Source organism: Episyrphus balteatus, chromosome 1, assembly GCF_945859705.1.
Source record: "Episyrphus balteatus chromosome 1, idEpiBalt1.1, whole genome shotgun sequence".
In the NCBI taxonomy this organism is placed as follows: domain Eukaryota; kingdom Metazoa; phylum Arthropoda; class Insecta; order Diptera; family Syrphidae; genus Episyrphus; species Episyrphus balteatus.
The window spans coordinates 37,220,956-37,248,675 of NC_079134.1; the positions used below are offsets into that span (position 1 = coordinate 37,220,956).

Below are 27,720 nucleotides of genomic sequence, written 5' to 3' on the forward strand. Positions count from 1 at the left end.
AAACGTAATGTAGAGAAAATATGAGTTAATAATAATTATGGTACCCTATTGAAATTCAATAATTGTGTCACATTTAAGATTGGAAATAAGAAAATATCTACGAGAATAATATATTAAAAATGTGTTTTTTTTATATGGGAACAAAATTAATGAAATGTCACCAACAACACCACCACTGATATTATGCTGGAAAGTCTGAAGTATTGATGAAATCAAGCTCGTTGAAAAAATTACACAGAATTTCAAAAAAATGCTGTTCAATTTACCTTTGAATAGATATTTTCTTGTGTATAAATTATATATTGGTGAATTTTTGTTAAAATGAAGCCCAACCAACCTCTCTTTTAAGACTCTTCCAATGCACGGATTGTCCCAACAAATTGTGTTTAAAAAAAAGGGGTATTCATGAAACGGTGTAAACTCTGGCACTCTGGACGGTGTTCACATTGGCCTCACGAGCGTCGCGTCGCCGGCCGACTCAGCTATGTGAGTCCGAAGATTTTAAATGAATTTTAAATTTTCTGCCTCTTTTTGACATCTCTTTCTCATCATGAAGTGGAAGTGAGAAAGCAACACATAAACGTCAAAATGAGTCGGCGACCGACCGACGTGAGGCCAATGTGAACACCGTCCTGAGTAAACCTGGTAAAATGTGGTAAACGAACTGTCAAAATCATACAAAATTTTGACACATTTACCATTTTACCTCGTTTATCAAAAGTTTACACCGTTTCATGAATACCACTAATGAAGAGATTATGTATCCAAACATATTCCATGAACAAAATTTGCATAGATTTTGATTCATTTAATTTATGTATCACAAAAATGGTTTGCGGTTTTTTATATTATATCTTTTTGAAAAATAAAATCAATCATTTTAATAGATTCGAACTTTTCGGTTATTCTGAATCTCTCATAGAAAGAAAGCACAACAAGTTGTTGAATATCAAACCTAAAATAAAACATGACATTATCGCTTCTCTAAATACTTTTTTTCTATGGTTCTCTTATTTGCTGGCTACAAACTTGTCCTACTTTCTTTTTTATTTATTTGTCACACAACAAAACAAGGATATTCATATAAACATCCTGTTGCTTTAAATCCTCATATCTCATGGGCAAAATTGTGAACTCATACTCCAATAATATATACGAGTAGTTATATGTTTCTATTGTTGTACAATGTACATAATCTTGTTTATCATGTTTTATATACGAGTATTATATCCTTTTTTTTAACCAGCAAACCCAAGTTCATTGCCAACATGCACACTGCTTAACCTTGACTTTATAATGAACAAAATTTAATATGCCCCAGTGACTTGGTATACTTGCTTTTTTTGCTAGTTTCACATTAATTTAAATAAAGTATATACAATGGTCGAGATTAATTTTGAACATTGCGTGCAAAATTAAATCAATAGTACCTATCTTAGATTATTTTTGTTTTTTCTATTCAGCTAGAAATGAAAATAATATAAGCATATAAAATTTTACTTGAATAAATTATGATTGTAATCTTGGTGTTATTTCAGACATGCGGTTGCTTTTAATTATTTTACATTAATATTAAACCTTTACTACGTGATTTTGATGATACTTGAAATAATTTAAACAAAAGCTTATTAATACGAATGTATTGTCGTTTTCGATTGGCTCTCCGGAAGCGTCCGGAATCATTCAGAAGTCTTCTGAAACCATTTTATTGGCATGAAAATGACAGCTAGAACGATTCTGAGAAGAGAAATTCTCTTCTCGATTTCAAATCAGAATCCACTCAAGAAGTACTAATACATGAATATTGAAATGCCAAAAAAAAACTCAATCAGTGTGTTTTTTTTATTCAAGAATTAATTGTTTTCTGAAATTAAAATTAATTAAAAAAAAGAAATAGTTGCATTAAAGCGACGGAATTTTTTATAATCATCATCTTCTTCGTCGTGGACCTCATAATTATTATTTTTCAACATTAATCCATGTCATTCGTTTGACAGAAAAAAAATTAATTCAAATTTTTGACATATAAAATTTTACACAAACGCAAAAAAAAAACAGAATTGAGTGGAAGCGATTCAAACCGTTTTATTGGATTTCAGAACGAGTGAATCCTCGAGTGAAACCAATCGAAAACGACATATGAATCGAATTGTAACAATTTTTTCATCGCCTATACATATGTTTAATAATTTCTCAACGATAGTTTATGAACCGGATCGGGTCAAAATTCTGGCTTCAAAATTCTGCTTTTCAAAATTCTACCTACTTTTTTAGCGAAAATTCTGTTTTTCAAAATTCTGCTTTTTTTCTATTCTGTTTTTCAAAATTCTGCTTTTTAAAATTCTGCTTTTCAAAATTCTGCCAGCATTATATTTGAACAAAAAAATTCGGCCAACTATGGCTAAAGAAAAATACACCTCATTAATGTAAATCAACATTGGTACTTTCCTAATTTTTGTTTTTATTTAAGTGTCGCAAATATTTTTTGAATTCCATATACTGACTTTCTTTCAAAAAAAATATGTAAACTAATTGCAACCGATGTTGTTTGATACAAAATATTCCTTTTCTTATTCAAATTTTTGAATATTCATCTTTATTTGATAAATTAATAAATTTTTAATTATTTTCGGAAATGTTTTATATTAAAAACCTTTTCTTAATATTTTCAAATTTATTCATTTATAAAACAAAAATTAATACGCATTTAAAAAATGACAAATATTTAAAAAAGATGATTTTACAGAATTCTGCAATAAATTAAAAAATGGTTTGGAAAATGTTAAAAAGCGCGCGCTTTTTAACATTTTTCAAACCCTTTTTTAATTTTTTGCAGAATTTTGAAAAGCAGAATTATGAAAAGCAGAATTTTGAAAAACAGAATTTTGAAAAGCAAAATTTTAAAAGCAGAATTTTGTAAAGCAGAATTTTTAAAGCAGAATTTTGATAAAAGAATTTTGAACCCGGCAGAATTTTGACCCCAACCCTTTATGAACCTTTAAATGATTTTGCAATTTAAAATATTCCACATTCACCACTGTGACCCTACTGATATACAAGGTGTCCCGTAAATAGGTAAGGAAAATTTATCTGAAATTTATCTGCCGAATAGATTCGCATTGATTCGTTGAAAGTGCGTTCCATTGAAAATAGCTAGTAAACTACTAGTAGTACTTTGCCACCTCACAAAGGGCTATTGTATACCTACTATCAGCTATATTTATAAAAGAATCTTGAAGGTTGTGTAACTTCTAAATACCTTTTAAGTACAAAATGTTTATTTATAAAGAATTTATACATTTAAGCAACGTTGCTTACTGGTAGACCAGAATGTGTGTCTGTGGCTTGTGTCTTGTGTCGCTGTCAAAGTTAAAAAGTATGAAATTAGTATATTGGTGCCAGAATACGTAGCTGTGGCTGTGGCAAGGAAATTCACTGTGATACAAGTCGAGTCGACTTTTACTTCAAGCTACAAGCGGAATGACTTTTGACGTTTCTAATGTGGTTACTCAGTTAAAATTATTTTTTTTTCAAGGCAATTGACATTTTTGTACGCCACATAATTCTGTTCATCTTTTCTACATTTTGAGCGAATTTATTTGACATCTTGTACCACGACGTTTTTCTTTGCTACAAGCGAATTTTCATTCTGTTCAACCAGTTAGCGTCATTCTCGGCGTTTATAGCTTGCTTAGAGCCATTTCAACAATAATTTGGCCATAAATTAATTATTACAAAGATTGTAAGTATCATTGAATTAATTTATCTAGGGTTTTGATATGAAGACATAATTTGTTTGAAGCTTTGAAGCACACAAAGTTAACAAACAAAATTAAGTGGTCAAATCAACTCTATCTGGATTTGTTCTTCGCATTTCATTGAAGAACGCAACGTGTGCAAAATCATATTCAACGACCGACCCAACATGTCATTTAAACAAAAAGGCCGTAGGATTCTGAGGCATGGAAGTCAGTTTTTTGTTTCAATGGAACCTGGTGTACTGTGGTTTTATTTGTTAATTTAAGGTATAACTACAACGGCCACTTTTTGCAAAAAGTCAAAAAGTGAAAATTTTCAAATTCACTTTGTGACAGTTTTTTCGACCAAAAAACTAAAAATAATAATGGTCTAAAAAACAATTTTAGAGTTTTTCCAAAAACAAATAGCGCTAAAATGAAATACAAAATTTTTACTTTTGTAAATTTCCCACTTTTTCAGTGGGAAATTCACACAAGTAAATTTTTTTTATTTCTTTCTAGCGCTATTTATTTTTAGAAAAAACTACACTACATTATTCTTAATTTTGTGGTCGGAAAAACTGTCACAAAATGAGTTTGAAAATGTCCACTTTTTGCAAAATGTGGCCGTTGTAGTTATACCTTTAAGGCATAACTACACCGAATGCTTATTTACAAATACAAGTTGTCAAAAACCACGCGCTGTTTCTAAAATGTAATAGTATTTTGTACTAGATTGGTCAATTCTTTTTCATTTTTTGACACAACTATCGCTTAGTAGTTAATCATCAATAGCCCTGTCCCATTGGAGGTGGTAGTCTACTAAAAGTAGATGTTTTGGTTAATCTAGTACTTTCATCTATTCATGCTCTTCTTTCCGAGTAGATACGATTTGTATTGAATTCCTTGAAAGTGCGTTCCATTCGAAAATCGCTATTAAACTACTAGTAGTACTTTGCCACCTCCCAAAGGAACAGGGCTTAGGTATGTAAATCCGATTATAAATACAAATTTAAGCAAAGCTTAACTAATAGCGTTTTCGTTTGGTAATTCTTAGAACGGTCTGGGACTGTCCGATCCGGGATTCCAAACGAACAAACTTGGATACTTCTTTTTGATTCTGAAGTTTGGGTTTCTTTGTATTTGTGAAACGCCAAATAATGCGAACGCCTGATTTGTATAATTTGTTTATTCCATAAAAAGTTATCGTTTTTTTTTTTTTTGTTTTTTTAACTTTATTTCGATATAATTTAAAATTTGGAATAGTAAAAAATCTCAATATTCAGAAATGAAGAACAAACAATAACATTCTATTACTTTATTACGAAAACGCTATAAACAGCCTTTGAGAACCAATTTAAGAAAAGCTAATAAAATACGGCTGTATATTTCTACCAATGAGTATACTATACAACCCCTAAAGGAACACGTCTAATGTGTAATCTCTACCAATTAAAAATTTCAAAACAAACAGATCTTTTTTCTTTCCAGTTCTGCTTCATAAACTGGCCGTCAATTTGGATGTTGGCGCTATTACGTTAGAAAGAATTTGATCTTGTTTGTTTTTGCAAAAAAAATTAAACAGTTATTGCACTTTATAAAAATAAAAAGTTTCCTAACGATTTTGTTCTGTTTTATTCTTATCTTCTTGCTTTTTAATATATTAAAAAAAACTATTTAACTTCCCACTGACAATATAAAACAATATTACAAGAAAACGGTAAGTGTTTAAACACTATTTTTCATTGGGTTTGCTTAAAAAAAATAATTTATATTTTTCTTAAAGTTTTCACAATGGACGAAGATTCACAAATGTCACCAACAACACCATCACCATCACCACCACCACTACCACCAACTAATCCACCTCTACCGACTTCTCCACCTGTACCAATCACACCACCCCTACCACCAATATCGCCATTCCATGAATTATTCACATTCGAATGCCAAAAACGTCCCACAAATATTTGCAAAAAACTGCAATCTTTTTATCAAAAAGATGATTTCATCGATGTCATTCTCATTGCTGGCAATGATGATGATAATTCCATTAATATTCGAGCTCATAAAATCATCCTCTCCGCAATGAGTGAGTATTTTTTCGAACAATTTCGAAACTATCCCAAATCCAACAATTCGAAAATTATCGAATTGAAATTAGAACAAATCGAATCGTCTACTCTCAAATTAATAATCGATTTTATGTACTCTGGTACAATTAAATTAAAAATCGAACAAATCGAAACAATTATCCGCAGTGCAGTCTTTTTAAAAATGACAGACTTACTCAACGGATGTTGTGATTTTATTGACAAAAATCTCAAAAGCTCCGATTGCTTACATTGGCTACGTTTAGCCAAAGAACTCAACTTAATTGGGCTCAAAGAAAAGTCTTCCAATTTTATTTATGCCAACTTTGTTGAGGTAATTAAGCAATCACAATTTTTGCTACTCAAAAAAGTCGAACTTCAAGAAGTTCTTTTTAATGAAAATCCCCATGGACACTTGGAAGAGCAAGTGTTTCAAGGTTTGGTGGCATGGATAAGCCACAAAAGAGATAATAGACAACATTTTCTCTCCGAATTACTGTCAATGGTTCGTTATCAGTTTTTAACTCCAAAATTTATCATTGAAAATAGATCGTCTGTTTGTAAAACAGTTGACGATTGTGAATTGCTACATCGTTGGTTACAATATCATTTATCGCCAGAATCACGAACAATTGAACAGCAAAATTTCACACTGCCAATTAAAATCAAGAAAGAAATTGATAAAATTGGAGTAATTTACTTAAATGATAAAATGGAAGTTGAAATGCGATACTATAATCAATCGTTGGAAACTTGGACTTTTGAAAAACGATCATTGCCACTTTGTCGCCATAAATGGCAATATTCGATGATTGTTATGTTGGGGAAATTATTTATTGTTGGAGGTATAACGAATAAGATGACAACCAATACTGTTGAATGTTTGGACTTGAAGACATTCAAGTGGGCGATGTTGCCTCAGATGAGAGTTGCAAGGTGTAATAGTCAGTTGGCCAATTTGAATGGAAATTTGTGTGTGTTTGGAGGATTTGGAGATGCTGAAGGTAATTTTGTTTTTTTTTTTTTGTTTTTTTTTTTATAATTTAGAAAATATAAAGTAAGAAGTACCTGGATGACCGAGCTTTGCTCGGTATCCTAAATTGTTATAACTTTCAGTGAAAAAAGTCAAAAATTAAACAGCAATTTTTTGGAGTGGGTGTGTGTTTGCAATGACCAGTTTTTTCGCGGGTTACAAAACACCACATTCCCACTTTATAATCCAGTTTATTTCAGTTTGAATATACGATCAGCAATGAATAGAAGGGTTACAGAAATCTGTATTATCGAAAATGCTTACAGCAATGAGATCCCTTTTTGTTAAAATTTTAAATTACGGGTCAGAAAGTTTTGGATGGTGAATATAAAGTTAATCTTTTTTTTTTCAAATTTAGCCTTGTCGGCAAAGCTTAGTATGAAGAAATACTATTTTTATCACTGTCTCTGTTTTATTCTGTATCAGTGTATGCTTTACTCCTTTCTTTTTTTTACTTATACAGGGTGTCCCAAAAGTAATGGATCAAACGAAATATGCTGATTGGGGAACTTAAGGGCTCTCAGAATTTGGAACCTTGTTCAACCCAAATCCTTACGGTTTTCGATTTAATGCAATTCTTGTGAAATTTCGAAAAATCCCTACTTGGCAACAGTATTTTGCTCCCTGCGCCCATTATTGATAGTACCTGGGTGACCGAGCTTTGCTCGGTTTCCTTAAATGTTATAACTTTCAGTGAAAAAAGTCAAATGTAAACAGCAATTTTTTGAAGTGGGTTTGAGTTTGCAATGACCAGTTTTTTCGCGGGTTATAAAACACCACATTCCCACTTTATAATCCAGTTTATTTAAGTTTTAATATACGATCAACAATGAATAGAAGGGTCACATGAATCTGCATTATCGAAAATGCTTACTGCAATGAGATCCCTTTTTGTTCAAATTTTAATTTACGGGTCAGAAAGATTTGGAATATTACAATTTGAATTCAACAAAACAGGGTTTTTTAGAACAAAAAACAACCAACTGAAAAACCCTGTTTTGTTGAATTCAATTTGTAATATTTGGCGATCTAACTGCAACTTTGGAAACTTTTATACTTTTTTGAAAACTACAATAACAGGGTAACTTTTTAAAATAATGAACCATTCTTACACCGTAAATTTTTTTTTTCGGTGTTGGTCGCAAATAAAAGTTATAAATAGATTTTTTATAAAACTTGAAACTGTTAGTTAATTTGCAGCGAAATGGTGTATGGAATAAAAAATATTTTGATTAATTAATTGTTCCTAATTATTTGGCAACGTTTTCGTAAAAGAATTTAAAAAAAAAACAAAAATCAATAATGGGCGCAGGAAGCAGAATACTGTTGCCAAGTATATATACCCTGTATATTATAAGATTGACATTAGGTCAATGGTAATGCTTTTTGTGAGTTATTTTATTCTTATACGTTAACAATAGTCGCATTAAAACGAAAAAAAAAGTAAAACAAAGATAATTAGTGATACCAAATCAACAAATTACTTAAAAATTTCAATACATGATCAAAAAAGTCATGATCTAAAAAATGTTGTTTAGTTAATGTAACAAAATGAAAAAGAATAATGCGTAAAACATGGAACCATCCCTCAAAATTTTATTGAAATAGTTGAATCTGTCTCCGCGAAAAAAAACTAATATAAGAGAAAACCCTCCAAATTTCATCGAAATCTTTAAAGTTGTTACCAAAATAAAATTCTCTGTTAAAAAAGTGGGCGTGGCAGTGGGCGGAATTTTCCAAATATACTTCCAAAACTTTTTACTCGCTTAAATAAACAAACCCTGAAAATTTCATCGTAATCATTAGAGCCGTTTCCGAAAAAACTTATATGTTAAAAAAGTGGGCGTGGCAGTGGGCGGTTTTTTTTCAAAAAAAAACTTCCAAAACTTTTTACTCGCTTATATAAACAAACCCTGAAAATTTCATCGAAATCGTTAGAGCCGTTCCCGAGATCCCAATTTTATATATATTTATATATATACATACATATATATAAACAATTTTAGCTCGTTTAAAGTTATAAGATTTGTTTTTTTAAATTCTTTTACGAAAACATTGCCAAATAATTAGGAACAATTAATTAATCAAAATATTTTTTATTCCATACGCCATTTCACTGCAAATTAACTAACAGTTTCAAGTTTTATAAAAAATCTATTTCTTACTTTTATTTCCGACCAACACCGAAAAAAAAAATTACGGTGTGAGAATGGTTTATTATTTTAAAAAGTTGCCCTGTTATTGTAGTTTTCAAAAAAGTATAAAAGTTTCCTAAGTTGCAGTTAGATCGCAAAATATCACAATTTGAATTCAACAAAACAGGGTTTTTCAGAACAAAAAACAACCAACTGAAAAAAACTAATATAAGAGAAAATACTTCCAAAATGTTGTATTTGCCTAGAGGAACAAACCCTCAAAATTTCATCGAAATCTTTAAAGTTGTTATCAGAAAAAAGTTCTGTGTTAAAAAAGTGGGCATGGCAGTGGGCGGATTTTTCAAAAATACTTCCAAAACTTTTTACTCGCTTGGATAAACAAACCCTGAAAATGTCATCGAAATCGTTAGAGCCGTTTTAATATATGTTAAAAAAGTGGGCGTGACAGTGGGTGGATTTTTCCAAAAAAAATTTCCAAAACTTTTTGCTCGCTTAGATGAACAAACCCTGAAAATGTCATCGAAATCGTTAGAGCCGTTTCCGAAAAAACTTACATATATGTTAAAAAAGTGGGCGTGGCAGTGGGCGGATTTTTCAAAAAAAACTTCCAAAACTTTTTACTCGCTTAGATAAACAAAACCTGAAAATGTCATCGAAATCGTTAGAGCCGTTTCCGAAAAAAACTTCTATGTTAAAAAAAGTGGGCGTGGCAGTGGGCGGATTTTTCAACAAAAAAAACTTTCAAAACTTTTTACTCGTTTAGACAAACAAACCCTGAAAATTTCATCGAAATCGTTACAGCCGTTCCCAAAAAAGCTTATATGTTAAAAAAGTGGGCGTGGCAGTGGGCGGATTTTTCCAAAAATACTTCCAAAACTTTTTACTCGCTTAGATGAACAAACCCTGAAAATTTCATCGAAATCGTTAGAGCCGTTTTCGAGATCCCAATTTTATATATATTTATATATGTATATATATATAGTACCTGGGTGACCGAGCTTTGCTCGGTTTCCTTAAATGTTATAACTTTCAGTGAAAAAAGTCAAATGTAAACAGCAATTTTTTGAAGTGGGTTTGAGTTTGCAATGACCAGTTTTTTCGCGGGTTATAAAACACCACATTCCCACTTTATAATCCAGTTTATTTAAGTTTTAATATACGATCAACAATGAATAGAAGGGTCACATGAATCTGCATTATCGAAAATGCTTACTGCAATGAGATCCCTTTTTGTTCAAATTTTAATTTACGGGTCAGAAAGATTTGGAATATTACAATTTGAATTCAACAAAACAGGGTTTTTTAGAACAAAAAACAACCAACTGAAAAACCCTGTTTTGTTGAATTCAATTTGTAATATTTGGCGATCTAACTGCAACTTTGGAAACTTTTATACTTTTTTGAAAACTACAATAACAGGGTAACTTTTTAAAATAATGAACCATTCTTACACCGTAAATTTTTTTTTTCGGTGTTGGTCGCAAATAAAAGTTATAAATAGATTTTTTATAAAACTTGAAACTGTTAGTTAATTTGCAGCGAAATGGTGTATGGAATAAAAAATATTTTGATTAATTAATTGTTCCTAATTATTTGGCAACGTTTTCGTAAAAGAATTTAAAAAAAAAACAAAAATCAATAATGGGCGCAGGAAGCAGAATACTGTTGCCAAGTATATATACCCTGTATATTATAAGATTGACATTAGGTCAATGGTAATGCTTTTTGTGAGTTATTTTATTCTTATACGTTAACAATAGTCGCATTAAAACGAAAAAAAAAAGTAAAACAAAGATAATTAGTGATACCAAATCAACAAATTACTTAAAAATTTCAATACATGATCAAAAAAGTCATGATCTAAAAAATGTTGTTTAGTTAATGTAACAAAATGAAAAAGAATAATGCGTAAAACATGGAACCATCCCTCAAAATTTTATTGAAATAGTTGAATCTGTCTCCGCGAAAAAAAACTAATATAAGAGAAAACCCTCCAAATTTCATCGAAATCTTTAAAGTTGTTACCAAAATAAAATTCTCTGTTAAAAAAGTGGGCGTGGCAGTGGGCGGAATTTTCCAAATATACTTCCAAAACTTTTTACTCGCTTAAATAAACAAACCCTGAAAATTTCATCGTAATCATTAGAGCCGTTTCCGAAAAAACTTATATGTTAAAAAAGTGGGCGTGGCAGTGGGCGGTTTTTTTTCAAAAAAAAACTTCCAAAACTTTTTACTCGCTTATATAAACAAACCCTGAAAATTTCATCGAAATCGTTAGAGCCGTTCCCGAGATCCCAATTTTATATATATTTATATATATACATACATATATATAAACAATTTTAGCTCGTTTAAAGTTATAAGATTTGTTTTTTTAAATTCTTTTACGAAAACATTGCCAAATAATTAGGAACAATTAATTAATCAAAATATTTTTTATTCCATACGCCATTTCACTGCAAATTAACTAACAGTTTCAAGTTTTATAAAAAATCTATTTCTTACTTTTATTTCCGACCAACACCGAAAAAAAAAATTACGGTGTGAGAATGGTTTATTATTTTAAAAAGTTGCCCTGTTATTGTAGTTTTCAAAAAAGTATAAAAGTTTCCTAAGTTGCAGTTAGATCGCAAAATATCACAATTTGAATTCAACAAAACAGGGTTTTTCAGAACAAAAAACAACCAACTGAAAAAAACTAATATAAGAGAAAATACTTCCAAAATGTTGTATTTGCCTAGAGGAACAAACCCTCAAAATTTCATCGAAATCTTTAAAGTTGTTATCAGAAAAAAGTTCTGTGTTAAAAAAGTGGGCATGGCAGTGGGCGGATTTTTCAAAAATACTTCCAAAACTTTTTACTCGCTTGGATAAACAAACCCTGAAAATGTCATCGAAATCGTTAGAGCCGTTTTAATATATGTTAAAAAAGTGGGCGTGACAGTGGGTGGATTTTTCCAAAAAAAATTTCCAAAACTTTTTGCTCGCTTAGATGAACAAACCCTGAAAATGTCATCGAAATCGTTAGAGCCGTTTCCGAAAAAACTTACATATATGTTAAAAAAGTGGGCGTGGCAGTGGGCGGATTTTTCAAAAAAAACTTCCAAAACTTTTTACTCGCTTAGATAAACAAAACCTGAAAATGTCATCGAAATCGTTAGAGCCGTTTCCGAAAAAAACTTCTATGTTAAAAAAAGTGGGCGTGGCAGTGGGCGGATTTTTCAACAAAAAAAACTTTCAAAACTTTTTATTCGCTTAGATAAACAAACCCTGAAAATTTCATCGAAATCGTTAGAGCCGTTCCCGAAAAAACTTATATGTTAAAAAAGTGGGCGTGGCAGTGGGCGGATTTTTCCAAAAATACTTCCAAAATTTTTTACTCGCTTAGATGAACACACCCTGAAAATTTCATCGAAATCGTTAGAGCCGTTTCCGAGATCCCAATTTTATATATATTTATATATATATATATATATATATAAACAATTTTAGCTCGTTTAAAGTTATAAGATATAAACAATTTTAGCTCGTTTAAAGTTATAAGATAAGTAGTGATTAGGGTGCTTTTTTTTTAAAGCGACCATCGATTTTCGTCTCTCCCATTTCAAAATTTCGTTGGAAATGGCCAAAAAAAAATCCCTAAAAATGTAAAACTCTTAAAATTAAGATTTAGCACTCGCTATTTAATTTTTAAGATTTCCCATACAAAATACACGTAAGTTTTATGGCCGATTTCTTCACAGAGTCCTAGCGCTAGTACCGGTCCTAGTCCTAAAGTTAGTACTCAAATCGGTACCAACTAATTTCTTGACTCAGGTACTAAGCCTTAGAACTGTCAATTTAGGACCGAGTACTAGTTGTGACTCAGTACTAGCTAGCTCCTCAAAATCAGCTAGGACCTGGTTATTATACCGATCGTTAGTACTCAAATCGGTACCAAGCGATTTCTTCACAAAAGTACTAAGCCCTAGAACTGTCAAATTGGTACCGAGTATTAGTTAGGACTCGGTAGAAGTTAGGACCTCAAAATCGGTAGTCTAGCGGTTAGGACTTGAATCAAATAAATGGATTTCATATTTTTGAAGTGATATTGCAGTTTAATAAAGAAAAAAAAACGTAAAAAAAGAATAATTTTCATTATTTTTTGTTCAAATTTAGTGGACTTTGTGAATTTTAATTCCATTTGAAAATTTAAATGACCTGTTGTCCATATTACAATTTTTTTTAATTACTTGGGTGTTGTATCGATTTATAAGCGCGTTTTTAGTGATAATAGTTAATATAATTCTATATGCCTGTAAGACCTTAGGTCTTTTAAATGCATATTGCACGGTACTAGTAAGAAGGAATAGAAAAGAATTTCTGTTGGTACAGTAAATTTAGAATACACGGGTGGCGTCCAAGCTGGGGGATAGATAAAAGAATGCTGCCTGAGGTAGGACTCAAACCCACACCTCCCAGGTTAGCAGTCAAACACTACATCCACCACTCCATTGCCCCCTGCATTTTGATTTTAAAAGTTTTTTTTTTAATTTAACAAGAAATAAGAGAATTGGACTTCTAAACAAAGCCCACAGAAGATTTCGGGTGTATTTTTAAATTGTGCTTATGATATGTATACAAGCCTTGCAGTAGAGGCGAGTTGCAAGACACTCGCTTTTGGCAACGAGGCTGTACCACCAATGAATAGACCTCACCTCGGGCTCGGCTAATTTAGAGGATCGTATCACAAATTAAAATATCTGTGGGAATTTTCGTACTATAAACTTCGGAAATTTTAACTCCGATGGGGGTCAATTATGGATTAAAAACATACATAATAATAATTCCAAATCACAAAATACTGCGTTTTGAAAAGCTTTTCTTTTATTAACACAATGAACATACATCTGTACATCTATAAAAAATATTTTTTATTCGTTAAATAATTATGGTTTATGGTGGTCCTTCAGCCTTTTTGGCAGGCTTTCGTGGCTGCATTCATATTATTGAATGATTCCTCGCCATTTCTGGCTGATTGATTCTGCATTCTTATTCTTGTCTTCATTCTTGACTTTTTTCTTCATAAAATGTATGAATTTTTATTGCTTGCTTTTCAATATTTATTTTAATTATTTGCTTCTTGTTTTCTATTTTTATTAAATTTTTTATTTGTTAAATTTGATCAAATGTAAAAAAAAAAATATTTCAAACTTCAATAAATTCTCCAAAATGACAGTTAGACCAGTTTTATACGCATTAATTCTTAGGACCTCGTTGTGAAATTAGATCAGGTCCTATAAATGTGAAGAAATGCTGAGGTACTAACTTTTCGTTAGGATCGAGTACCAGAGCTAGTACCAGGTTTAGCTAGACCGGGTACTAAGCTGACTTAGGACTTATGTGAAGAAATTGGCCGTTAGAGATTTTTTTTTTAATTTAAGCCTTGCTGAAAAAATAAATAAATTGTGTGCTTTTAGTACTAAGTTGTATGGAGAACAAAATGCGTTTTTCTCGAAATGAGTCGGAATGGACTAGTGCTATTTTTCCCCTGGACGCTTAAATTATTTTACGAATAAGCTAAGCTACAAGTTTGTAAAACATAAGTTTTATCTTAAACATTACGGTACGGCTACTTATTTGTCACGAAACGGCAACTAATTTTTTTCAAGGGAATTAATTTATTGCTTTACATTATTGGAAAAAATTAATGACCAATTTTGTTCACCAATAAGGAATTTGCCTATTTGCAAGCGTTTTAGACCTTTTTATAGCAACAAAATTGATTTTTTACAGATTCAGAATTCTAATAAAATTGATAAGTGAGGATGAAATTCTCCGAAAAATTTAACATTACCAAGTTATAAATGGTAAAAAGAAATTCTGCAAATAAAATGTCGAATAACCTTTATTTAAAAGATATAATATTATAATTTTTGGTATTTTTATTTATCGAAATATTTAAAAAATTATAAGAAACTTTAAAAATAAAAACAAGAATGGAATGAAAAAAATTATGCCTTTTTTGCAAAAATTAAGCCTCAATGCCTTAGCTAATAATATTATGCCTAAAAGGCATAATTATGCCTCAGTTGGCATCGCTGAACTCAATACAAACCAGTGTACCAAAAATCAGCCAGTTAAAATAGTTTTTCCTTGAAAAAATCAATTTTTACTGTGCTGGTAAATTTGAGTTGCAGTCATGAAAATCGCTAGTTATGAACGAATCTAAACTTATTATCTCGAGAAATATCAATAATAGAGATTGAATCCTCATTTCTTTTTTTGTAGGAAATTGAATGCTCTAAAACTTTGCCATATAAAATTTTGTTGTAGAATTACCCATTTCTAAAATAACACCGTAATAAGAAAAAAAAAAAAAAAAAAATCCTGAAAAATGGCTTCCATGACCTGCCCTGTCTCACTGGTGGAAGTTACAGCAAAGTCACCTTTTGACACTTTTATAGACCGATCAATTCTGAATAATGGAGACTGGGCACTTTTGTATGGGACGTGGCCCATCGGTGTAACACATTGTGACACATAATAATCCATAAAAACCGATGAATGCATATTTTTGAAAATGAAAGCAGTTAAGGGATTAGTCCAATAAATCACCGTTATTATAATGTTTTTGAATCAAGTCAATCGACCATCTAGACAAAATGTATGTTTTTCTGAATTTTATTAGATAGATACTGCACTTTTCCTGCACGAGATACAGACTTTTGCCCATATAAGAAAATAATACACTCATCGAGACTTTTTTCATTTGAAGTATGTCTCAATGTGTTACACAAATGAGTCACGTCCTATACAAAAGTGTTCTAAAATTCGAAAAATGCATTGCGTCATGGGTGAAAACTATTGATGAAATTGCCCAATTGAACTTCCAACACAGTTATGTAATGTTTTTGAAACAATTTAATCGAGAATCTAGTCAAAATGTATACTTTTCTAAATTTGATTACATACATTTTTGAACATAAAATGCATCACTGCACTTTCCCTGCACGAGATACAGACTTTTGCCCAATTCAATTCAATTTAGTTTATTGAACTTGTTATTTACAATTGACTTAAAATTAACTTATTTCTAAGATACATTGGTATATATCCAAAGCGCAAAGGTACCTAGGATCTGGATGTCGTTGTTGTGCTATCATTCTTCTCATCAGCTGATTGGGGTGGTTGGCGATATTTCCTACAAGTATCTTCGCCGATCGCAGTAGATACTTGTCCAGTGGTACGATTTTTGCTTCCTCGTAGAGTCGCTTGTTGCTGTAGTATTTTTGTCGCTGTCGATCGAAGTAAAGTCCGGTGCACATCCTCAGTATTTTTCTCTCGAACATTTGTAGTTCCTTCATGGCTGTCTTGGAGATGGTATACCATACCGGAAAGCTGTAGGCAATGACAGGTCGCAGAAGCTGCTTGTAGATCAAGAGTTTCGTTGGTTGACTTAATCCTGTTCTTTTTTTTATCAGAGGGTGAAGGCGATGGAAGGCAAAGTTGGCTTTTTTGAGGACCAAACGGGAGTGATTGTTGAATCTGAGGAGCTCGTTAAAGTTGATTCCTAAGTACTTGGCGCTGCGTTTGGCTGGCAATCTAGTTCCATCTGGAAGTGTCAATGTGATGCTTCTGCAGCTTCCAGCCGATCGACTGCCTCTTCCTCCTGATCGTCTAAGGCACAATAGTTCCGACTTGGATGAGTTGATCCGGATACCCCATTTACTGTAGAACTCATACAGTTTCCGAATGTGAGCTTCGACTTTCCTGGCAGCTATGTTTGGCGAGATGGACTTGCAGTATGTGAGTGAATCGTCCGCGTAAAGCAGGTTCTCGCACTCACTTGCAGGCGGTTGGTCTGATGTCAGGATGCTGTATAGAAAGGGGCCAAGTTTGGATCCTTGAGCAACTCCAGCTCGAATGACTTTCATTGGTGATTTCCGATCCTCCACTTGCACAAAAAAGTTTCTGGAAGAGAGAAAAGAAAAAATAATTTTAATTAGTGCCAAAGGAAAGCTTAGTAAATGAAGTTTATGGATAAGGGCATTAATCCATACGCTGTCAAATGCTTTCTCGACATCCAGAAAGCATGCGACGGTAACTTGATTGTTGTTTAAAGCTGAGGTGATGTCTTGGTGGAACTTCATGAGTGGATGCAGTGTGGAGTGCTTCTCCCGAAAACCGAACTGCATGTCTGGGATGATGTTGTTATCGCTGCAAAACTTCTTCAGCTTCCTGAGTGTCAGCTCTTCCAAGAGCTTACTAAGATTGTTGAGAAGAGAGATTGGTCTGTAATTGGAGATGATGTTCCTAGCACCTTTCTTAGGAATCGCCACAATTCTTGCAGTTATCCATTTCTGTGGGAAGTAGCAGTTGTTTATGCAGTTGTTGAGGATGATAGCCAAGAAGATTATCACTGTTTGCGGGAGCCTCTTTATGATGAAGTTGGAGATGCCATCCGGTCCAGCAGATTTTTTCGGTTTGGATAGGTTAATTATTTCGGCAATCTCTTCTGGGGTAGTCAGGTTTGGGCTGTCAGTAGGATCACTTGCAGGATTTGTGTCGCTGAATATCACTTTATCCGGGTTAGGTAGCAGATTCCTTTGGATGGATGCCTCGACTTCCTCTATAAAGTCTGTGTCTGCGGAAGGGTTCGGTGAGAAGTTACCTTCAAAGTGGGCTGCAAATGCTTCTGCTTTTTCCAGAGATGTTGTTGCTTCTCCATTGTTGGTGTTAACGACTTCCGGCATTGGTGACTTCTGTCCAACAATTCGGTTGATGTTCTTGAAGGCATCAGGCCCTGGCTTTATTGACTGCAGTCTCTTCTGGAACTGTGTGTTGTTATAATGCTGAATGGAGTTACGGAGCATGATGTTAGTGCACTGTAGCTCACTCCACACTGTCCGGTAGTTGGGGTTTGATGTATTCAGGTCCCGTTGGTGAATCCTTTGGAGGCGTTTCCTTAACCGTTGTCTGTGGGCGTATAGGTTTTGCACCTGTTCTGGGAGATGTTGGTAGCGGTCCTTTGATGTCTTCGGCTGTTTTTGGTTGTCCACTGCGCTTGTAATTGCCATTTCTAGGGAGTCAATAGCAGCATCAATTTCAGTATTCTCAAGGTTCTTATTGTGTGGAGGGAGCGAGACGGTTTGTTCGACGTCTCTCTGCAGCCGGTCTACGTCAAAACTTCTGTAGTTGATGAAGCACGCCGATGGTTGTGCTGCTAGGGAGATGGGTTGGTGAAGCTGGATAATAAGCTGAACAGCTTCATGGTCCGAGTCGCTGGGTACTGTTGAACAGTTGAAGTTGCTGTAGGCTGGTTCGATGTGGATGAGGTTTGATGTTGCGAGAAAGAAGTCCAGCGTTGATGGCGTTCTCGGGTAGGTTGGTTTTGGTTGGGAGACTGTTACTAGCGAGTGTAGAGAACTGTTGACATCCAGCCAGTCAGCTATCGCCTTGCCTCCGATGTTAATAGTTGTATCCATCCAAAGGTGATGTCTCGCATTAAAATCACCGCCGATGAGTCCATAAGTGCTTCTTGACAGGATGCCGTTGAGGGTTTGCAGATCTTTTTGGATGTTTCTGACGGTTGAGCTGCACTTGAAGTATACGCTGATAATCGTCAAAGTTTCATCTCCCTACGTTTAAGATGATGGCAGTGGCTTCACTGGTGAGGAGTCCGGTGATGATGGTTTCGCTGGTGCTCAGTTTCTTCTTGACAAATATTGCGGTTCCTCTGCGGTTCTCCGTTTTATCCTGACGATAGGTGTTAAATCCACGGATATCGATATTGTTCTTCCTTGTCACGTTGGTTTCGCTAATTAGGGCAATGTCTGGATTGTGGTTCTACAGACTTTTGCCCATATACAAAAATAATACACTCATCGAGACCTTTCATTATTCATTTGATGTATGTCTCAATGTGTTACACCAATGGGCCAAAATGCCCAGTCTCCTTTTTAGGGAATTTTTGTTTGACCATTTCCAACGGAATTTTGAAATGGGAGCGACGAGAATCGATGGTCGCCTTAAAAAAAGCACCCTAGTAGTGATATAACATTAAAAAGATAATTTTTACTAAGTTTAAATTCAAATTAGCTGGGTTACTTTAAAAAAAATATTTGTAATGAAAAAACATAATATTTTTGAAATACCAAGGCCCTATTTTTACTCAGCCATTTTTCGGTCAATTTCAGATTTTTTTACAATTCGTCGCCGCCGTAACAGGGGACGATTTTTAAGTTTCAAATTGGTTTAAAGCGACAATTTTCTGCTCGTTTGCCATTCAAGTTAAGTTTTTTTATAAAGATTGTTCTTTTCTCTTGAATAAAATATACAAGTTTACCTCTAGTAGGTGCATACTATTTTAAAATATTTTTTAAAACTAAAAACCCGAAATTGGACATAGAACAATTCTATACAAGTAGGTACGTTTTTTCTTTAAATACAAACTGGACATAGAACAAAATATTTTTTCACCGTTTTTTAGAGTTCGGAGACCGTTTTAAGCTGCATTTTGTGTTTTGATTATAAACAGTTTTATTGTTCTATTTATGCTGAATAAAAAAAGTTATAATTCATCAAAATTAGTTAAATATTGTGGAAGTTGTGATTTTTTTACTCTAGAAAGAAATTTCCATTTTTTGAGACAGTAAAAGAAATGAAAAATTAATTTTTCTGTTCTTCCACAATGTCTAACTATTTAATGAGTTAAAGCTTTATTGATTCAACATAAATAGAACAATAAAACTGTTTATAAAAAAAATTTCCAAAACACGGTCTTCGAACTCTAAAAAGCGGTGAAAAAATATTTTGTGTGCCGCCACAACAAGAATAAAAAGCCTAGAATAAAAAGTCGCATGATATTGCGGCCTTGATGAATTATCACTCAAATATTTTTTTTTTTTGTGAAAAAGAAAGCTTCTACAACTGTTCGAAGTTTCAACTAATTCAGTGCGTGGACATAGCATACATTGATGATTATTAGCTTAAGAATTTTCACCAACATGGGATTTTGTTACTAGAGAATGTTCCTCAATGGCATACTCATAATTATCTAATAATATAAAAGAACTTTGTTTTTCTTTAGCTTTTCAATTGGTTATTGAATTAATGACTTCCCATCCCTTTCTAGAATTACTTTAGGCGCTTCGAAATTTGTTATGAAATTGTATATCGATACTAGAGCTACTGACAAGAATTAAGTTGGCACATTTTTCAGCGTGTAACAAACATGAAAACTCTTTAAAAAAAAAAACAAACACCTGTTTTAACAGAATGAAGTCTATAAAAGTACAGAAAGTGAAAGATTTCATTCTATATGATAATTTTAAAACACCAGCACTACTAGACATCTATTTCTATACCCTCATTTTCGACAACGTCACGCAAAAAAACTTCTACAATTATCATTTGTATTAGCATACAAAATTTAACTAGTCATAGCAAAATCGTCTTTCTCACAATTAAATATCCAAATTTATCATACAAATATAATATCTGCACGGTGGGCAGGAAGCATCGATAGGTATCACAAAAATGTCGACAAAAACTGCAAGTTGGGTTGTATTCGTTGATGATTATACGTCCAAAATCCGTTGGAATTGAAATCCTAGCTGCTCCTTTTCAAAAGTTATTTATATTTTTGTGTTTCTAATCGGGACAATTTGGAATACAAATCTTGGGGAGAGTACGATAACTTAGGCGACAAGAATTGATAACTCCATTTTGTAGAGGAGTTTAATACAATAATTTTTTACTATGGGAGGGGGGGTCCATCTCCCCCCGTTTAGGCGGGAGGGGCAATTTTCTAAAATATCAAGTTAAATACAAAATAAAATTATCTAAAAACAACGGCAACACTTACAGTTATGAATGATACCTTTTTCAAAAGCCAGGATTGTACACTTGATTTAAATTTTTAAATAAAATTATTGCAATTAATTTTTCTCGAAATAATCAACTTCAAAGTCAAAATTTGGGAAAAAAGTTGAAAAAAAAACACATTAAATACAATTTTTACCAAGATTGTAAGTTTAAATATGAAATAAATCAATGAAATAAACTGCCTCAATCAATTTCTTATCAAATACTTAAAACCATATGCTTCTATGCCTTATAATTCTCGAGAAAATTGAAAATAAGAAAATTACCTTTTTATCTGATTTTCATTTTCTTAACTATTTTCGCCAATATGAACAGCTTTTTAACTTAAAAGTATCATGTCTGGCTCACTTCGCGGGTTCTCAGGATTCAAATTTCAAATGCTGCCCCCCTGCAACCCCCCAGCTTGGGCACACTATAGGAATTTGGGGTGGGGTCAAGGTTGGGTATGTACAAAGTTTCTTTTGAATTCAAAAAAACTTTTAAATTCTGAAGAAAATTTGTCTTCACCCAAACTCGCACCCACCCCAAATCCTATAAAAGTGAGCTAAACCAGGGGGGTTGCAAGGGGGCATACTGCTTGCAAGCATTATGTTTATGTAAACACGAAAACAGCTAAAAAATAGAAATCCGATAAAAAGGAAGTTTTTTAATTTTCAATTTTCTCAAAAACTAGAAAGCATAGAAGCATATAATTTTCAGAATTTGATTATAAATTAATTGAGGCAGTTTATTTCATTGATTTATTTCGCATTTAAATTCACATTCTTGGTAAAAATAGTACTTAAAGTGTTTTTTTTTTCAACTTTTTTCCCAAATTTTGACTTTGAAGTTGATTATTTCGAGAACAATTAATTGCAATAATTTTATTTAAAAATTAGAGTCAAGTGTACAATCCTGGCTTTTGAAAAAGGTATCATTCATAACTGTAAGTGTTGCCGTTGTTTTTAAATAATTTTTTATGTATTTAACTTGATATTTTAGAAAATTGCCCCTCCCGCCTAAACGGGGGGAGATGGACCCCCCCTCCCATAGTAAAAAATTATTGTATTAAACTCCTCTACAAAATGGAGTTATCAATTCTTGTCGCCTAAGTTATCGTACTCTCCCCAAGATTTGTATTCCAAATTGTCCCGATTAGAAACACAAAAATATAAATAACTTTTGAAAAGGAGCAGCTAGGATTTCAATTCCAACGGATTTTGGACGTATAATCATCAACGAATACAACCCAACTTGCAGTTTTTGTCGACATTTTTGTGATACCTATCGATGCTTCCTGCCCACCGTGTCTGGCAAGTAAGCAAAGGCTTCTAAATGGCTTGACAATACATTGAAACTATTTCGCATACTTCGAATGTTATGATAAAAAAACAGTAAATGAAGTTCAAATTAAAATTGTTAACAAATTTAAAATTAGAAGGGTCATTGCTAAATGGATCTTGAATGTTGCTTAAGGCAAACATTAAAGATTTTTGTTTTATAACTATTAATATTAAAAAATTAAATTTAATTGTCAAGCATCAGCGCCTTCAAATCCTCTTGAGAACTTATAGCAATGATCCTTCCTTTTTCTAGTTTACGTAATAAAATTTTCAAACTTTGAAACCAAAGATATTTAAAATTTGTTTCTACTTTTACTTTTTTTTGCTTCATCATTAATATTATATTATTTATTATTCCCAATGCTAGGTAGAATCTTTGTTGATTCATTGGAATTTTTAAATTTCCAAACAATGAAATGGAATGATCTACAGCCACTATCCAAGCCTAGCACACGAAGTAAAATAATTGGACATCATGGAATTTTATATATTTTAGATGTTTATTATGGATTGTTGCAATGTTTTGATGTCGCTGCTAATCAATGGACTTCACAGGATCAACCAATCGATGAGAATACATGGGATTTTCTTATTGCTCCTGCTGATAATTATCTATATGCGATATTTAATGATATGGAGGGATGTTCAGTTATTAAACGTTACGATTTATCCAGTCACACTTGGTCGAAGCTGACAGAAACTTCAGAATTGTCATTGGTGAAGACGGTCACAGTTATAAAAAATAAAATTTTATTTCTTAAAGGTTATTCAGATATTGTAGAGTATAATCTTACAACTAATGAATTTACTAATATCAAAACACCGGGTTATTGTTCTAGAGCTAGTATTTTTCCAGTTTAGTTATATTTAATGGTATTAATGTTTTTTGGTTCAACGAGGAAGTTTTTTTTTTTATTTTATGTACTTTTTTTTTTATTGAATAAAACAAATAATTTTAAAGTATTTTTTGTTTTTAAATTATGAATTTATGTTAAAGAAAGTGGCTATAAAAAACCCTTTCCCTTTAAAACAAAGTTTTCCATACAAAAATAGCAAAACGAAATTTTTCGTTCAAGATTTCATTGTGCTATTTTTCGTTTTCAGTGCGCAGCTCTAGGGAAAAATTGGAGAGTTTCCACTGATTTGTCACATCCTTTTAACTGTCGTGGACATTTTTTCTTGATTCAAAGAGCTGTATCAGATCGGTATGCAAACACGCATATTCCATCAACATCAACATACCTATTATATTTTCTTGAAGGTTCCCTGTGAATAAATTTTATTTGCTTAATTTTTTATCATCACTAGGATTTTCTTTCCAAAAAAATAACATTCCTGGTGCATTACGCTATCACATTTGTTGTAGAAAGAAATTTTCCGTATTCGAATGCTTTTAGCATTCGCAAAAGAGTTAGGGGTACAAAATTTCCACTTTTGGAATTCTTTTTTTTTTTCGAAACGAAATACAGAGTAGGGCCACTGTTGCTGTTTAGCATTTTTTTTTTTTTTTGACTTGCTATAAAATAAGCAAACACTGAAAAATACGCACTAGAATTTTTAACATTTTTAAAATGTGATACAGGCGTTTAACTACAAAATAAAACTTTGAGTTGCGCCGCACAGTGGTTCCCTTCTATGGAGGAAGTGGAAAAAACCTATAAAAACTGAACGGGTGGACCGATTTGATTGAAATTTGGTATATAAATTAAATAAAACGAATTCTCATCGTGATCTAAAAATTGTGCGTCGTACTTTAAAATTACTCATTTTTTCAAAAGTTGTATTGATTAATACGAGTATATTCATTATTTTTGTTTCCTTTTCTTGTTTTTTTGTGATGTGAATTTCTCTTATACTTTTAAAACTTAATTAAAACTGAATACAAAGAAGGTTTTGAGAAAGCAAATAACTAAAAAGTTTCAGAACCACCTTACTACTTACTTACAAGCCCAAAAAATTGTGATTTTTTTTAGTGATTTTCGATAGGCTGTATCTCAGTAAAAAATGATCGAATCATGACAAAACAAAAAGCATGTGAAAGCTACATTCGTCTAGTTTTAGGATTTAAAAACTAAATATTTTATTTCTAATGGTAACTAGATCTGGAATTATTCAAATACCAAAATTTTCCAAATTTGTTTTGTTTTTACTTTTCTCTAAAAAAAGTGGGAACATTTTTTGCGAAAAAATGATTATCATTTTTAGAAAGGCTATTTATTTGGCTTTAAAATTCCTTTTGTTTCAAACTTCTACGATTTTTTTTAGACTGCAAACCAAAAACCATAGTTTTGACTTTGACTATCAATATCTCAACAACGGATCACCTTACAGAGAATTTAAGGATACATTTGAAAACTTCATTTAATTCTCTACAAATAAATTAAGTTTACTTTGTTAAAAAAAAATGTCATTTGAGATCATTTTAGAAAAGCTATCAAAAAAGGCCTTTTTACGGTTTCTTAGAAAATGTGCCGCTATTTTATAACTATGGTTGATTATGAGCAAAATTAAATTCGTTTGAGTTTATTTCAACATTTTATTAAAACATACCGTTTAAATTTTAGATAAACCAAAGAAAATTAAAAATTTTCAAAAAAAAGTTAAATTTATACCGTTTTTTGATATTTTCCTTTTTTTTTGAAAATTTTTGATTTTTCTTTTTTTTTTTTTGTTTTATCAGTGATGACTACATAGACCTCTTATAATGTAAACCACTTTATTTTACAAAAAAAGCAGTTAAATTAGAAACGGTAATACCAGAAGCCAATTTCAAGTGCTGTTTGAGTGAAACGCATTGCTACACCCAAGAAGCTCTTACAGGAGAATGGGTCAATATGGGTCATTTGTTTTAACACCATAAATAGTATATATCATAAGCTTTAAATTAATAATAAAATGAACGTGGAGCATCGTGGAGCTTTTTTTTTATAGGCCGACAAAGAGTAAAAACTATTCGCTCTAGAGGTTTCTTCATATAATATTCTGGTTTTTCTGATTCAAAAGCAAATTCAACAAACGGTAAATGTAGACTTAAGGACAAATATACCATTAACAACACTACATACTTTTTTTTTTTTAAAAAAAAAGCTCTATTCTTTAAAAATTGTTTCACTTTTTTGGGTTTTTTCCATCTGGGAACCACTGTGCGCCGGAGCCCTGAAGCAAGACTAAATTTTGAGGCCCTTTGTTATGTGGGGACCTCTTTGATATATAAATCAAGAAAAAGAAAAAAAGTACGTATACGCCATACACTATTTTTTTTATGAGCGCCTTAAGTTATTTGTGTCTTCAGTGGGGGCCCCGGGCCACCGCCCTGCCTGCCCCAATAGCGTGTACGTACTCGTAAGGGAGTAGCAATAAAAGATTGACTAAAATTATTTGCAAAAGCATAACAGATATCAGTACCTAAGTACTTTTTAAGATATTATTGTTAAAAATGAAATTGACTGGGTAATCGTAAGATTTCTTTTTTGAGTTAATAAATTTCCAAAAACAATTATGGTCTTGTTTAGTAGAGATTTCCATTTATATTCTGCATATAATCTATTGGATAACGTTTTCAACTAAAAAAAAGTGAAATATAGAAATCATGATTCTCTAGGGATAGAGTTTTCCAATAATTTTTTGGCTTTGGTTCTTTGCGTTTTCTACCTTCTTCTTTGCTTGAAATCTACAATAAAATAGGTATCCAACTGCGCCTTATTCGTTTACCTTTCAGAGCAAATGTTTTTAAATTAATTAATAATTGCCTGATCTTCCGCAATAAAATGGACGCAAATTGTTAAGTATACTCAGTCATGTAAGATATCATTTTATTACTTTGCCAAACCCAAAATATATATTTTTTTTTATCAAAAAATCATATGAAATGAAACTAACACTGGACACCCCCTTGAAGGCAGTTCGGAAAATAAGACACCTATTTCACAATAGAAAACAAAAAAGACATCCCAACCCCATTATCAACACACTATCCACCATCATCGCCCTCGTCAATATAACTAAAACTATGAGTCTCTTGTAAGTGTTTCTCCTTACTCTCCCTCTACTATCCAAACTGCCACCTCATCATAACTGTCAATTACATTTACAATTACGTCACTCAAAGTGATTCTATTACAAGTCTCTGATTTAGGTATAAGTTCAACTATAAAAATAGTGCCACTTCTTTAAGTGCACAATACTTATGGGTAGGAAACCCATATAGGTACCTATAGAGGACATTTATCTGCTATAATAAAAATTTGAAAAAAAAATGTCATTATCTATTCTATCATACCGTTTTTTTTTGTTTCCTTCCCGCCACACGTCACTCTTGTTCAAATGAAAATAAATAACGATATTATGATCAAGATGATGATTATGATGGAATGTTGGTTATATTGCAACTTGTGGCAACTCTGCCTAGGGTAGTTTTCCTCTCAGCTGGCTCTCGTTTCACGGTGATTGTTCTTCAATAAATTTAATATGCGGGAATGGTGGGAATCACAATACAAAAAAAATATGTGTTGACACTAAATTAATATGATGTCAACTTTTACATAGAATTTGCGCGTTCACGTCTTTGAGTTTTTTAAGCTTATTTCACAAAGTTATGAAACCTTTACGCACTTGAGCTCAAGGCAATTGTAATAAGGAATTCAAAAAAAAGCTTAATAAGGATTTATTGACAATTGATTATGAATTGAATTGATGACAATGAATAAAGACACTTAAAAAACTATCTATTAACTAGAATAGATAAAAAGATACAAATCAATAAAGCACTTAAAAGTTGTTGGTCACAGTCAATTTTTAAAGCACAAAGCATTTATCGCTCGAGGTATTTTCAAAAAAAAAAAAAAATTATTTGCAACAAGTAGGTAGTAAGTATATATCACAATAAATTTGATTAAGCTCAAATAAAGGCACCTTTAACTATAAAATGCCTTAGTACATTTGTATTGTAATTCTATCTAGAATATTAAATTAGATATCAATTAGATAGTTATGACCAAAAAAACATATAATTTATTAATATATAATATATACGAGTATACAATAAATAAAGTTAATTAAAATTACACAAGGGCACCCGCAAAAAAAAAAACCAAACCGAAGAAAGAAGAACCAAAATGAACCAATATATGAAAAAATGAAGCCCTCCAGAACCGGCAAAGTTTCTGTATCTACTGATACTGACTGAACTAACTGATGAGCATGTAAGGCTGATGTAGTAGGTAGAATGTTGTATAGAGAGTTCGATATTGAATGCCCCGTTTGCCAGACATACTTTTTAGAAGAGTACTTTTACTACTTAGTCAGTTATATTGCCTAGAGCCCGATACATTGCCTTGTTTTGCCTACTGCCTATACCATCACAAAACTAAACATTTTTTTTTTTTATGTTAACCACACCGGTGACCGCATATTACGCCTTCACAATGATTAAAGGTTGTTTATTGGTATCGGAATAGTCATGGTGGAGGGTGCTTTTATAGCTTAATTATTTTTATTCAATCTAATAACAAA

The 27,720-nt window shown here is 32.2% G+C and overlaps 2 protein-coding genes across 2 annotated transcripts in view; one reads left to right on the forward strand and one right to left on the reverse strand.

The window, feature by feature from the left end:
* The window catches only part of LOC129905266 (peroxisomal acyl-coenzyme A oxidase 3), a 51,355-nt gene extending 23,888 nt beyond the window's left edge, over positions 1-27,467 (reverse strand). The window contains exons 1-2 of the mRNA XM_055980701.1: positions 27,274-27,467; positions 26,489-26,940 (exon numbers count right to left, since the gene is read on the reverse strand). The gene's annotated coding sequence lies outside the window, so the exon portion shown is untranslated. The remainder of the gene's footprint in view (positions 1-26,488; positions 26,941-27,273) is intronic.
* LOC129905268 (kelch-like protein 5) lies at positions 5,279-23,148 on the forward strand. The gene is made up of 3 exons (XM_055980711.1): positions 5,279-5,457; positions 5,524-6,834; positions 22,577-23,148. Exons 2-3 carry the CDS (start codon positions 5,532-5,534, stop codon positions 23,068-23,070), a joined length of 1,797 nt encoding a protein of 598 aa, XP_055836686.1. The 5' UTR covers positions 5,279-5,457; positions 5,524-5,531; the 3' UTR covers positions 23,071-23,148.
* Positions 27,468-27,720: the final 253 nt, after the last annotated feature.

Excerpts from the sequence above, each read along its gene's own strand:
- LOC129905268 (XM_055980711.1), top strand. The coding sequence starts at position 5,532 with ATGGACGAAGATTCACAAATGTCACCAACAACACCATCACCATCACCA. Across the intron at positions 6,835-22,576 it reads AGGATTTGGAGATGCTGAAG|GTAGAATCTTTGTTGATTCA; the intron begins GTAATTTTGTTT and ends TCCCAATGCTAG.